We start from the raw sequence: 14818 nt of genomic DNA on the forward strand, positions 1-14818 counted from the left end.
CGATCTCGCAGATAAAGGTGCTTGCCGTCTCCTCGCCGCTCCTATCTTGATTGTCGAAGATTATCTACTTTTTCTCCGATGCGCTGACGAATTCGTCTGCGCTGTCAACGAAACTTGAGCTGCCGGCCGGCTCTGAACCGTCGAAAGCGTCGCCGTCACCTAGGTTAGGCTTAGCTGCCGCGGACGTCTCCATTGCACGCCGCTTGACTTTGCGGCGAGTCCCCTTGAACTTGTGCTTCGACCGATACTTTCGAGATCGAAAATCGCGTTTCTTCACGGGATCCATCGAAACAAGGAGCAGAAAAATGCCTGAAAGCCTGGCAACACGTCGAGAGAACGGCGCGTCGCAGAAAGAGCAGACAACCTGCGGCCGCGTCGCGCGGTAGCAGCCAATGGCGTGGCTGGAATCGCACCACGTGATTTAGAAAGCCAGCGAAAGCGCTCGGTTTTGGCGGTGAAAAGTTTTTTTTATTATTACTTCCCGGGGAGATTGTGACGCGGCAAAGCCGACCTCGGAGAGAAAAAGCGTAGGCCTACTGCCTTGCACAAGCCCAATAGCTTGCGACGCCGCGATTTGACGCATCACGCGCTGGAAAATGGGCCAGATTTGCACCGTTTCTCGCCACCTCGGGTGCTTTCACCGAGTTTATTTATAATTTCCCAATCATTTACGGCTCTGATTTCTTTATATGTGAAAGAGGAGGGATCAATCTTGCTGAAACAGTCAAAAACGTGAAACTGACATTTCTGATGAAAATCGCCGTTTTTCGACCCGCGTCTCCCCTTAAACAAAAGCGTTTCACAATTAGAAATCATAATGAATACTTTCTCATCATGGTGACTACTGCTGCCATGAGTGGCCAGTGGTCAGCCACACCTAATGAAGAAACTCTCTTTTATAAGAAATGTTTCGCGAATATGGGTCCAGGGCCGCTATCTTGTACTCGTTCGAAAAGCTGAGGTTCGGTTTTGCCTCACGCAATTGTCCAGTCTACGCCGATATCAGAGCCTAGGTCAATCTAGGCCAACCGAATGCGGCGAAACCGAATGCTGCCTTTTTGAAGGTAGCAGCCCGATATTTACAATGGGGACCGCTTATAACATAACTCGCCAGAGTTGCGAATATTCGCACTATAACCAAAATGGCGATTTTTAAAGCTTGCACATATGGAAAACATTTAGTCCAAGCAGCTTCGCGTATTCGAGAATGGGAGTGTGGGACCGAGAGTTTTGTATTCATTTAGGTTTATGGATGTTGAAAGGTTAATGTCTAAGTACCCGCGGTCTTTGCATGAAGCACACAAAGTAGTAGTAATAATAACAATAATAATATTAGTAATGTATATATAAACACCCGGTGGTAAGAAAAATTTCAGGTGAAGTACAGTGTTTCATGCGATTTCTCAGACCAATCAATGTATACACGGTGTCGAAAACATGGCAAGCATGGACCAAGTTGCCATCATTTGAGTGTTACCCGTGCCCTCATTTTCACTATCAAGGTGGTTTCTCTGCTTTCCATTTATTGTACAACCATTGCAACGCATTTCGTTAATGTGGCACCAAACCGCAACGTTGGTCGCAATGGTGCACTGGTTGGATTAGGTTAGCCAGCGGGGGAGTCACTTGGCATGCCGTGCCGGGTGGCATGCTGTCGTGGGAAGCTCGCCTTTGATATGTTTGTACCCGTAGACAATTACATAGGGACTATGCATGTGATCACGCGCACGGGCTGAAATGACAGCAACGCATACGAAGTGGAGTTTGGTCCCTCAGGCAATCAGCTGCAACAACAATTATGAATGCCTACCAAGTTTGTATGTGGGCACACCGGTACGAATGGCAGAAGCTTGCAAGTGCACATAAAGTCTAGTACAATCGAACCCACTTATAACAATATTTAAGTGCTACGAAAATTCCATTGTTATAACCGATAGTTGTTTTAACAGGGTTGCATTAAAAAATCAAAATAGGGGGATGGCATAGCTATTGTGAGAAAACTATGATGGCTGGGAGGCCAGTGCCCCTCCTCACCACATTCCTCCATTCGGCTGCTGATTGCGTTCACTTCCTGGGCACTCCAATCGCGTGCAACAAGCCACAGTTGTCGGAGTTAAAGAATGGCACTGCTATAACAACTGCAAAGAAGGGTCACGGGTGGCAAGCGATATGCGAGCTCTGCCGAGGCATCGCTAAAAGGGGCCTTTAAAAAAATGCAAGAAGGTTGCCGCAGCAGCCTGTCAGCTTGAGAAATCCGGAAGAAAGGTTGGGGCAAGATTGCCACAAGCATCTCGCCACATACTTCTCACTGGCTTGCATGAGGAAACCCTAGGTCAATCAGCCTTGCATGCTTTACGCGAAGCTTGCAGACATCCTTCTCCAAGGTATCCAGGTGCATCACGTAGTGCAGCACAAGGACTCAATCATATGTTGGTCCTCCGGTGTGAACAACATTGAGGGAGCCTGTCCTACAGTATCGCTGCGGTCGTGGCCGTTGCTATCCGATGCAAGCATATTAGCGACGATCGCCTCATCGGTTAGATGCACTTAAGTTTCTAAATCTATAGCCATGCATTTTCTTTTCACCGGCAACGTCATGCACTGCCAAGGATCAGTGGGCAGATCAGCCATCTTCTGTTTTGGTGGCGAGTCAAACGAGGCTGAGAAACCACGTGGCCAGGAACGGTTTCAACGCAACCAACAAAGATGACGGAGTGATTAAGCTGTTTGCAGAACTGCACTTAATAGGGAGCCAACGAGCAATCTGGGAGCAGTGTAGTTGGCATAGTCCATTCATCTTTCAGAAAGTGGCGCAGCATAGAGCTATAGGCGCAGCCCGTTCGTGTTCGGAATGGTGGAAGGGCGACGGGAGAGAGGCACGTGGAGAAGGCTGCAAAATGAGTGCAGGGCGGCTGTTGGGGCAGCGGGCCATCATTCGGCAGCTGGAATTTCTCATTTTTATTTTTCCTTTCAAGGATTTGGCATTTCACTACCTTTCAGCACAGACACCCAGCAGCCAGACTTCATCGTTATAACCAATAATGCGGCCTCGGGGCATGGTAGTAAGCAGGTTTTTTTCACCATGGAAAACATACAAAAGTTGGTGCAGCAGCTTCTCATTGTTATAACCGATATATTATTAAAACCGGTATCATTATAAGAGCGTTTGACTGTATCTGCACTGCATGACTTGCATCACGACAGGTGCACAGAAACTGAGGCCATGCTCAGTGTAAAGCCCACTGCTGGTAAGCAGCGATGCGAAAGGCTTCTCTGTCCCCTAGGCAACCACTGTACGCCTGCATCGTGCTGCCGCCATTTTTTTTCTCCCGTTCATTTGCTTCACATCTCATGCTCCTCCTCCGCATCCCCTCGTTGCTCTCCTCTCTCATCAGTGGGTGCACCTCATTGAGAAGCCTGCTCGCTATCATGCTTGTCGGCAGGATTTTCTTGTGGAAGCCGCATTATAACCGGTATTTCGTCTAGCGTGGCTGCACTGTAAGCGGTATGCGTATAGAACGAGTTCTATGGGAGGGTAAACGGGAGTCAGAAAAGCCCACATTGCAGCCAGATTTGCGCTATAAACAGTTACATCATAAATGGTCTGAGCCATACTGCCAGTGACAAATTATTCATTTCATAGCAAATGCGCCTCAAGAAAACCTGTATACATGCCCAGCCGACCATTGCAACTTATTTGGCCTGTAGTAGTCTGTGTGTATGCAGAGTTCTCATACATCAGCCGATCATCATTACACATTTACAAGCTACCAGCGTGTCCATGGCATTTTTGTTCCCTGGTCACTGTCACCTTCTTGCATTCTCTGCCAACAAAGATCTGCTGGTCAACAAACATAGTTCTAAACATGAAGCTTGCCACTACATGCCACTGTTGTGTCTGCCCCCGTCTGTGTGGCCTGCCTATCGCTGAGCACTCGTGCTGCAGCACCAGTGGCACATTCTGACATGCCTCTGCTGAATTTATTTACTTGAACAATGCTTCACATTTCGTGTGCACACTTTTTGTGCTAAAGTGCAAAGAGGTAATTACAGTGGTAGAATTACTCACCTTTTTTGCTCTCCCAGTCATCACAGCCTCGACATCCGGGACAAGGTGTCTTTGTCTCATAAAGGAAGAAATTGTCAGGTAGCATCAGTTTCCTAGCACGTGCAACCTCGTCGGGACCAGCCTTGGCCTCGAATACAATTTGTACATCTGCACCAAAAAAGCAATGAGCGATCACCACTGAAATAAGGTAACAGCCTATTTTATGCATAAAGTGGTGCGCAATTTTTTATGAATAAAATTTACAATACATGTGTTCAACATTTTGCTCGGGCAGTGGTTGTGCTACTGCAGAGCCACGCTTTATAATACATGAGACTTGTGGTCAACTAACCGTCCGCCTCCTTGCTGTCCCTGGGTGTCGAAGAGTTGCCAAACAGCGAGCGCACCACAGTTTGTTTAGAGGCACCAAAGCGAGGTCCTAGTGAAAAACCACCAGGAGGTGTCATAGAAGAGCTAGGACTCATTTCTGTTTCTCCATCGAGCCGAAATGAGAAGGTGGAGGCATCTACTGGGGTTGTCGATGCCTTTGTCAATGGTGGAGTCGTCTGTAAACATAAAAAAAAAGAATGGTATAAAGTACTTAGGGGCTTGTATTGTCATGCTGCCACTGCAGCTGGTGGAGTCTGCCAAGCTGCAAGTTAAATGCTGGCAAACCGGCAGCAAGAAGACAACACTGCACGTAAGTTCAGCTTTTAAGGATGTAACATGTGCACCGACAGCTGTGTCCTGAACTTGCATAAACATACCTCTTCACAGTGCAGCGTGAAGAGGTATACTCACATTTACATCTCGAGAGGACTGTGGCTTCCTTGAAGTTGAAAACAAGTTAAATGACTTCAGCAGTAGTGTGTTCTGTTAAACAAGCAGAAACTGCACACGAACAGCAATTCCACAACACACCTGTTATAATTCCTGTTAAACCAGAGATATAACATGACATGTGTGCAGTGTACGCTCTCTCTCACCAGCACTATGCAGTGAGGCAGAAGCTGCAGGTCATATTAGCCGATTTGAAATAAGAATAAGCTGCCTGTTCGAAGATAAGAAGAAGAGCTCAAGAGCACTTTCACCAGTATTCTATGCAACAAGTGTCCCACGTAATATATTTAAGGGGAGACGCGACAATGAAATGGTCAATTTCTTACAAATTTTAAAATTATGAATTGTCTTTCGTGATCCCCTGACCTTTCTTTATTTCATGGCGAAGATATTATGAAGAAATACGCAGTAGAACCAGAGATAATTCATTCCGTCCTAGGACTTCAGTCGACTGGAATAATCTACCTACATTATTAGTAAGCATCAGTGACCCCACTCGTTTTAGGAATGCACTAATCAACATAAAATACTGTACGGTGGCAAATGGCATAATTATGTACTTATTCGTGAGCATTGTCTGCTTGCTAAAGTGTACTCTTTCTGTATTTTGTGGGGATGCGCGACTCTCGCGCGTCCCCTGATGTTTTTCCCGCATAGCGCGTCTCCTGCAGGGCGGCTTCGCCCGCCGCGTGGCCTGGCGCCCGCGGCGGTCGGAGTGGTTGAAGCGCAGTGCGAGAGATGGCGCTAGTGTTGCGCAGCTGCTAACACCGCCGACAGGCGAGGTTACTTGGGTGCCGGGAGACAAGGCGGTTGCTTTTTCCCGGCGCATGGCGTGGACGTCCCGCGCGCGCGCGGCGACCCATGCTTCTGCGAGACCGCCTCGCGTGGCCGCCTTCGAAGGCGCCACCGTTGGCGTGACCCTACAGGCGAACGACCAGGCGTTGGGATCCAGCATGGGGCGAACATATTCGCTCGTTTTCCGGTCGCGGTAAGTCGGACTTCTAGATTTGTCGCGCGCCCATCGGCATGTTTTGCGGATAGAACCTCGGCTAGCTGGCATTGATCTATGAAAGGTGCAATAAATGCCCTTGTGACTGTTTGCACTACTGTGTTGTCGTTCCTTTGTCCCAAGAGCACGGGAATGGAACCCCATATCTCCCACAATTTTCATATTATGTATGTAAGTCTCTGTTTTATTTGTTATGAATGCATTACTAGTTTTTTCATATTGCTTTTGTTTCTTGGAAATTCCTTGAACTAATCCTGTATTTTTTTACTCTTGGAATGTATTTTCGCCCCTCCCCTCTGCAATGTACAATTATGTACCTTGAGGGTATCACAAATAAATAAATAAATAAATAAATAAATAAATAAATAAATAAATAAATAAATAAACAAATTGCTCTTTGTACATAATTCTCAATATTATGAGGAAAATCAGACTTCGTATGGTGCCATCGCACCATGAACCAAGCGGGATTATGTTGACACAGTGCCGTCATCTTTGTATCACTGTAAACAGGAGGGATCAGAGCTTAAGCTAGCCATAGGATTGTATTACCCCAAGCAAGAATAATAGCGAGAATTGGAAGCATGAAAAGGAAAAACTAGCATTGCAATTCATTACTGCAGCCATGTGGCACATGCGGAGTGCTCCTATTGGTCCATGCAGATTTTGATCACTGGCTTGTGATTGTCGGTTGCTGATAAGGTTGCAAGGGATTTGAAAATGGCCAACACGCTGCATGATACTGCTAAAAAGGCAAACGATTGCATACAAATGTAAAGAAAACATGACGTCACTGGCAAAGGACTACTGCTCCAGCAGGCATTAGGTCCCCTAATTACAAAGATTACAAAACTTCACGTGAACTTTTTTCCAGCTTTTAATTTTCAGGCAGCTGCTGTCACTCATTGCTGTGCCATATCAGAATTATTGAAGGTAGAATCGTTTTGTATTTTGCATACAAGTTCTGAAGCATTGAGGAATGCATTAAAGGTGCTCATTTTTGTCTGCATGCCATACATAATTTTATAATTCACCTTTTGCAAAAGACATCCATAAGGCAATATGCATAATGAAGTTTTACAATTAGGTTCTTGTGCTTACTGTGCAGTAAAATATAAACCAATAGTTTATAGCACGAAAAAGAGCTTTGCAAACAGTCATTTTTGTGATGTTAACTATTTGGGGGATGAAAATTACAGTATGCCAACTGCTGTAAATAAAAATCAATAGCAGATAGCTCAGAATTGATTTCAGATTTGATATCAACTTAAAAAAATTCATTTACACATCAAATTTCATGCAGTTAGTTGTATAAATAACAGAAATAACTTCCACTCCCATGTTGCTCCCCAATAGGCGAGCCCAGATTCCTTCAACAAACAAGTGCCATTTGAAATGTGCATTTGAAGCACACGGGTCGATGGTCGCGCGATACTGTTAAGGGGGGACCTGGTGCACGTGCAGAGCTTTATTGTTATTAACTCTAGAGCGTTGAAACTTACAGCTTATATTCAGTTTAGTGAGCTGATTGCAAATATGCAATCAGTTTTTTTCTATGTTTAATGAAAAAAAAGTTATGCAATCTTTAGTATTATAAATTTGGGATGTGACTTTCAAGAAACTTATTGTACTGAGAGACCTAAAATTAACTGGGTATGTTTCTGAATGTTTGAAGAGTGCACATATAAAGTTTTGTATCTCTATCTACATATTAGCCAAAGTTATCAAATTTTGAATTAGCAACCTTGGAAGAAAATTTTTTGTTGTTACTTCTTGCAAGATTTGAAAAAGTTGCATTGCACTAGCATACTATATTATAGTTTTCTTGCACTCTCCGACTGTTTAGCGTTCAGGAAAAAAAAGAATCGTGCAAATCGAAGAACTAACAGAGACACAGTGCACATCCCAAATCTTCGCGTGTGCGAAAATCATGATCTGAGAAAAACGCAAAAAACATTTAGCAATGTGAAAAATACTTTTTATGGGACAAAATCATAGAATTCACCACTACAATGAATCAGAATGCTCCTGGAGAATAGTCCAAAGCAGGCTTTTCTTTGTGTCTCTTCTTGATGGCTTCCTGGAATGCTGCCGATGATGTGCGCTTTCTGTCTGCGTTGGCCACACGGCGGCTGTCTTTCTCGGATGCTCGCCTACTGCCTGCGCAAGTTTGTTGCACATGCAGCTCACTGAGTATGTGCGAGCTAGACTGGTGGCTTCCGAGGTTGAACCGCATAACAGCTTCTGCCACGGCAGCCTCAACAGCAAACAGTGATGCATTCTTTTCTTTTGGCGCCAGGCTCCAAATGATCGAGTGCAGCGATTCATTGGCATTTTGTGTCTTCACTCTCTGGCACCTCTGCAAGAGCTTCTTATCAGAGAGGCGCTCATACACTGGCCGCAGTGCATTGCTTACAGCATATGGCAGATTGTATCTGCTTTTTGGGGGGGGCTCATTCTTTGCAATGGCTGCATTATATTTGCACCATGAATAAGGGCCGTGGGGACAAAAGCTATGGTTGGGCTTCTCATCAGTTGAGGTTACGTGGTAATATGTAGCCCACACTGCTGTGTGCATCTCATCCACATTTCCCGAATGTGATTTGAGCGCCCAACCATAATAACTTGTCAGCTTATTTATGAGGTCTCCTGTCAGGCGGCCCTTACCACTGATGCGCTCACCATTTTCCGCTTTCTGCTTCTGCACAAGATTCCGCAGCGCCGTTCCCATGCGTTTCTGCACGTGGTTTGTGCAGTCTTCCTTTTCCACAGGTATGAAGCCGTAGACTTTTGCTTCATCAATGGCACTGAATGATCTGCTGTCACCATCGGAGAGCATGGTTGTGTACCTCAGGCCATGAAGGGAAAGCGAGCGCTGAAATAAAATTAGTGCTGCCTCCACCTCCATCTGGCCTGCCTTGGAGGACGTGTTCTTTTGGCATGAATGCTGCGACTTCCAGTGAGCATAATCTGGGGTTCCTGGTTTCGGGCCAAGCTCACAGCCAAGGCAGAAATTCGAAAGGACAACATAGTCCAAAACATAGCCTGAAAAAAGCTCTATCACTGTGGCCACTCCTATGTGAGATGAATGTCCCCGAGTGTGCCAAGTGCCATCAAAAGAAACTGCAATATTACCTGCATTTCCAAAATTCAGGCTTCGGTATACATTCTTCACCGAAGTGGCACACTTAGCCATATTCTCAGTGCAGGCACTTGTTGCAGCTGGATTTAGTTTTGATTTCAAATAGTGCTGATAGGTCTTGTTGTGAAGGCCTCTGTGCGAAACCCCGATAGCGGCAAAAATATCGTTAAGCACAGTCTGCCCGTTTCCCGTGCTCTGTACGGCACGCGCCGCGAGAACATTGATCTCGAAAGGATTGCAGTTGGCAGTGCCACCAACGCGTTGCGAGCTCCATTTCGTGTCAATTTCGCCGCAGTTGCTGCACAGAACTTTCAGCTTCACGGCAATGCCGTACTCCCGCGAGTCCCGCTCGATAGTCACCGCTCCGCGGCACACTCGGCAACCAGCAACTTTTAGTAAACAGTTCACCATGTCGAGGTCGACGATGGTGTACGTTTTTGTCGACGCACTTTCCAGACGAGGCTCGCTTGTTAGGCACTTCACTTTGCGCTCCGTCGCTGAAACTGAGGAGAGTTCCGCTATTTTTTCCAGTGCTTGTTGCGCGATCTGATCTCGCTCCACCGCCGTGAGATACGCCGTGTCGATTCTCGCGCGGTCGGGCTGAGTGCGCATCTCCGTAGCACACGCGCCCGTGACGACCGCCGCTCCGCAATCAGGGGTGTCCGCTGTATGTTCACGGTCCGCCGTCGACATCGCGAGCGGCACCGACGTTTTCCGTAGCACAGGCCGAGCGCCAACGCCGTCATCCGTCACGATCGCCTCTTCCCGTTGTGCTGCACCCAACTCCTCAGTTACACTGCTGTTCCGCGGCGTCTGCAAGTCCGCCGGTCCGATAAGGTCGTCAGACGTCACTGGAAGTTCCGGTGCATCTTTTCGCTACACCGCGCGCTTTCTTCTACGCTTCCCAAATTTATGCACTGTACGGAATTTCCGTGCACGGTTTGGCATCTTGACTGAATACGTTCACGCTGAGCGATAGTCCAGGCAAAATGGCGTCGCCGGCGCGGACGCTTGGCGTTCCCGCGCTCCAATCAGAAGGCGCTATTTAGTCACGTGATGGTCGCGGACCAACAGGATGGCGGGATTGTCTCTCTCGTTGTTGCCTGGTTGCTCCCTCCTGAAGCAACCTTGAATGCCCGTTTTCGGCGGGAAAGGGAGCGGGAAGCACACGCTTTCGAACGAGACCAAAATGGCGGCGCTCCGTTGATCGGTTTCGAAACTGCGAGCGGCGCAAGATGGGGCGTTTTCGGTGCGTCTTGCTGATGAAAATGAGCGTCTCGCGTGATAAATACGGCGTTCTTTTGCCCAAAGACGCGTTATTTCGCGTTAATTTTTTGTCGACAAGCGCGTGATGACGTCTAGATTGCGAAAATAACAAAACTGAAAAATCGACTTTTTAGTGATTTTTTCGTCTCCAAGACCCGTGTACCCCCTTAAAAACTTGGCCAGGTGCACATGTGAGCAGCATTTAAATAAATACTGTCACTATTGCGCATGAGTCGCATTTGTTTCAGGGTAAGGGTGTCTTTCGGTACTTTTGCCATTGAAAAAGATTTTTTTCATTTTTAGAATTCGTTAGTTGGGGGATCGACCTATATTCCGGTCCGACCTATAGTCCAGTTTTTTATGGTACTACATTTCCCTACTATTTCAGCTTCAGAGGGAAAGAAAGCGCTTGATTCTATTGAACAGACATTCTAGTAAGCAAAAGATTTTCCAGATGTTCATATAGAACTGAGCTGTAATAAGTGCTTGACTAATTTGGTGTTTCGTTTACAGTAGAATCTCGATGATACGAATTCCTCGGGAGCACGCGAAATATTCGTATCATCCCGAAGTCGTATGAGCCAAAACAAGCCAATCTCGACATGATAATGAACACAAACTTTATTGGCCACAGCTACTTCCGGCCGAAAAAGTCAGTTATGCTCGCTTGCACTTTTTTGCCCTCGAGGTCGTTGACGAGACACGCCTGAAATGCATAAAATCGTGCAGCGGTTTCGTCGCTCACGTTGCCGGCACTTACGGTGCGGCGCAGAACATCGAGAGCGTTAAGGCTTTCTGACGTCGACGGCAGCTGATCGCACTCGTCGGCGTCTTCACAATCACTCTCGGTCTCGACTTCATTCACTTCGTCGACCAACTCTTCAATGGATCTTAACCCGCAGGTCGCGACGTTGTCGTCCGCGGTGACGAAGTCGTGTGCGGAAGCTTCAGTTTGCAGACTCCCCCAGCCTTCAATTCGAAAGTCCTCATCGGGCTCTTCATTTTCTCCCGTCGGAGCCGCGTCCCGTCCCGTTTTAAACCCACATTTGCGAAAACAGTTCGCGATGGTGTCCGAGGTCACATTATCCCAGGACATCGCCAAAAAATGCAACGCATCGAGCAGGCTGATCCGCAAATTTTCATCTTTGCGATCAATCTTTGCCAGGAGACGCCTTACTAAGAGTCCTTTGAAATGATGCTTTACATTCCGAATTATTCCAGCGTCCAGTGGCTGCAAATGGCTGGTAGTTTTGGCAGGCAGGAACCTTACGGTGACGTTGTTGAAGGTCGTTTCCTTTGGGTGCGCCGAACACTGATCTAAGAAAAGCAAGATCTTTCGGTTTTTTGCAGCCATTTTTCGATCCAGGATCGTAAGGAACTCGCGGAAAAATTCCGCGGTCATCCACGCTTTCTTGTTGCCCTTATAAAAGCAAGGTAAACGTCCTGCCGATCGAAAGCACCTCGGCTGTTTGGACTTGCCTATGACGGTAAGCTGAATTTTCTCCGAGCCGTCGGCATTCACGCAAAAAAGCACGGTGATCCTCTCCTTACTTTTTTGGCCGCCCTGGCAAGCCTGGCCCTTCACACACAAGCTCCTCTCTGGTTGTAAATTGAAAAAGAGGCCCGCCTCGTCAGCATTAAATATGTCGCGCGGTGCATAGTCTGAAATCAGTGCCGGCAGCGTGTTCAGCCAGTCGCTGACGGCTGACTGGTCCACTTTCTTTCCTTCACCGCAAACGACTCTGTAGACAAGTCCATGCCTCTCTTTAAAACGATGCAGCCATCCCCCAGAAGCTTGGAAATTTTCGATTCCCAGGGAAAGCGCAATGTTGTCCGCCTTCTCGCGTAGCACCTTGCCGTCCACGTTGACGCCGGCCGCTGTAACTTCGCCAAACCATGTCAGCAGGACCTCTTCCAGCTTCACGTGTGTAGCCGTCTTCGCCTGTTTGACGTTCACGCCGAAGTGCTGGGCATTCTTCATCACAACGTCTCGCTGCCCAACAATGGTGCACAGCGTCGATGGTGCTATGCCTAGCTCCTTCGCCAACTCGACACGTTTCTTCTTCGGGTTGTCGTCGACCTTCTTGAGTATTTCAATTTTCTCCTTAAACAAAAGGGCCTTCCGTTTTCGCGACATGTCGAACAGCAAACCGGTCTTTCCGCGCGCACTAAACTTCCGCCCGTCAGGTTCAGGTAGTCCACGTTGCAAAACGCACAGGGCAGCAGCAGCAGCAGCGAACACTGAACAGACGCATGCAGCAGCAGCGCGCAGCTTCCTGTGATGGCGATGGCGATTCGGCTTTTCCTTTCAGATCGGGCCGCCCTGCGCGAAAGCACGGCGTAGCGAAAAAAGAAAGAAGAAAAAGAAGCTAGCGTACGCCGATGGCTGCCAGGAAATGGGCGACGCAGAGTTGTCAGGCACGTGACTCGCCCTGGTTAGGCAGGTTTCGTGCCGAGCCATGTGCCGAGCGCACTTTACTCTACGGCGGCGGCATGGGCGGCGGCGGCGACGTGGAGGTGAAGGGAGGCGTGTGGAGAGGAGGGCCTGTGGCAGCTGCCGCTCGGCCGGCAGAGGGTGAAGGGAAGCGGGCTTGAAAAGACGTGGAGGTGAAGGGAGACCGGTGTGGAGAGGAGGGCCAGTGGCCGCTCAGCCAGCGCAGACTGGAGGTCAAGGGATGCTGGCGTGGAAAGGGCCAGCTACTGCGCATTAGCCATGGTGGCTACTCTCCCCCTCCGAGACCAGCCGCGTCGCCCTGCTCGCGTGCGCCGGTCATCGGCGCGTTCGTATCATCCGCGAAGGCTTGAGAAACTGTTCGTATAATCCCAAATCATAGCGTATTCTATATAACGTAGACCATCCAAAACACTTTTGAAATTCGTATCATCGCGAAATTCGCATCAACCGTAATCGTATCATCGAGATTCTACTGTATAAGAGTAGACCATCCTGTGCATCTTGATTCTAGGTGTCCAATTTACTCATAGCTTGCAACATTCTTCTTCTGCTATGAGCGTAGACTCTTCACCATGTGCACCACCATGCTTTCTTGCAAAAGCTGATAAGCATTAAACTCTGAGAAATCTTCCGATATTCGATTAGAAGTCGACAATTCGGTACTTGCACACCACTGCAATTTACTGAATTCTAATGCATACATTTCTCTTGAAAAATATACTAATGATGCACACATTAAATTCAAGTGTGAAGCCAAAACTATAATAGTGACAAGCTATAGTCAGTGGCATAAAATTCTGCAACTGTAATCCAGAGATGTGGCAGCCTTGAGCCTGCTCTGCAACACATTTATGAAATGCAATATCTCAAGTGCCACAGACAGATTTGAAGATCAGACGCTTATGCTTGTTTATAGTCCTACAGAGACCTTCAACAGCGACGACGAAGGATGCCTGGTCCACTGCAAATTGGATGCAATAAGGTTTCTTTTTTCATCCGGAATAAATTGGCATTACTCTTTTCCTTACCATAAAAAACTGTGGTGAACAAACAAGGGCATTGCATTTAGAATTTGCTGAAATATGAAAATCAGGTTACGTGTTACAATGGAGGGAATTGCATTGTTCATTTCTGTGGTAGTGAAAATTTGGTGCACATTGTAAAGACAGTGTTAGAATAGAGTAAATATTGTATATGTTAGTGCAGTATCAAATGGGTGCGAGTACAAGAAATAAATGCTCACACAAGGTGGCACAGAGCCACTGGACTTGCTCTTTGCCTCCTCCACGGCAGCCAGGAACTCTTCAGCTACCTGTGAGGTCTTGAGGCGCAGTGCAAACTGGTACGGACACGCCACATCATCCGAAAAATCCGTTGCAGACCATGTAACAGTCCGATCATCTTTTTTGCAGAACTGATGCTCAGGTGTCAGAAGGTGATTCAGGCACACTTTCAGTACCTGCACATAGCGAAGTGTAAAAATACAGTCCAACATAGAGCCAACAAGAAACAAAACCCCAATACTGACCACACTGCGATGACATTTAGTCTGATGTACAACATGTGAGAATCCTCGAGTTCCTTGAATGTTTCAAGCGCGGAAAATGTTGCGTTGCGTTAGGTGCAAGCACCAGCAGGTTCGTAGAGAAAGGGGAAGCTTTCCCGTTGCGGGCCCCACATGGGAATCACAAGCGCTATAAACACCATTGGGCATATCACCCGAGATCCCTCAGACACTGCCCGAGCTTTATTTGTTTACTGCAATCATAGGGTGCGGAAAGTTGCGCTACTGCTCTCATTTTCCCACATGTGGTTAGTCAGCCAAGTTTCAGCTGTGGCAGTCCCTGCAGTCGCTCATACCCCAGCTGGCAAGTCAGAAGCCCCACTTTACCTAGCATATTATTCTCTTTGAGGGAACCCTCAGTGATGTAAACTATAGCTAGCTGGTCTGCTTGAATTCGTCGTTGTAAACAGGATAAATGCTTTCCTAGTGTACACGTGGTTGTCATCCATTGTTTTCCCAAGCATGTACTGTGCCGCGGTAGATACACAGGAGTG

The 14818-nt window shown here is 47.4% G+C and overlaps 1 protein-coding gene across 1 annotated transcript in view; it reads right to left on the minus strand.

Annotated features, from left to right (window-relative positions):
* LOC126542348 (E3 SUMO-protein ligase RanBP2-like) overlaps window positions 1–14818 on the minus strand; it is a 171153-nt gene that overhangs the window by 32501 nt on the left and 123834 nt on the right. The window contains exons 29-31 of the mRNA XM_050189386.3: window positions 14004–14219; window positions 4401–4614; window positions 4070–4216 (exon numbers count right to left, since the gene is read on the minus strand). Coding sequence (XP_050045343.1) covers window positions 4070–4216; window positions 4401–4614; window positions 14004–14219 — 577 coding nt within the window. The remainder of the gene's footprint in view (window positions 1–4069; window positions 4217–4400; window positions 4615–14003; window positions 14220–14818) is intronic.

This window comes from Dermacentor andersoni, chromosome 2, assembly GCF_023375885.2.
Source record: "Dermacentor andersoni chromosome 2, qqDerAnde1_hic_scaffold, whole genome shotgun sequence".
Taxonomy (NCBI): domain Eukaryota; kingdom Metazoa; phylum Arthropoda; class Arachnida; order Ixodida; family Ixodidae; genus Dermacentor; species Dermacentor andersoni.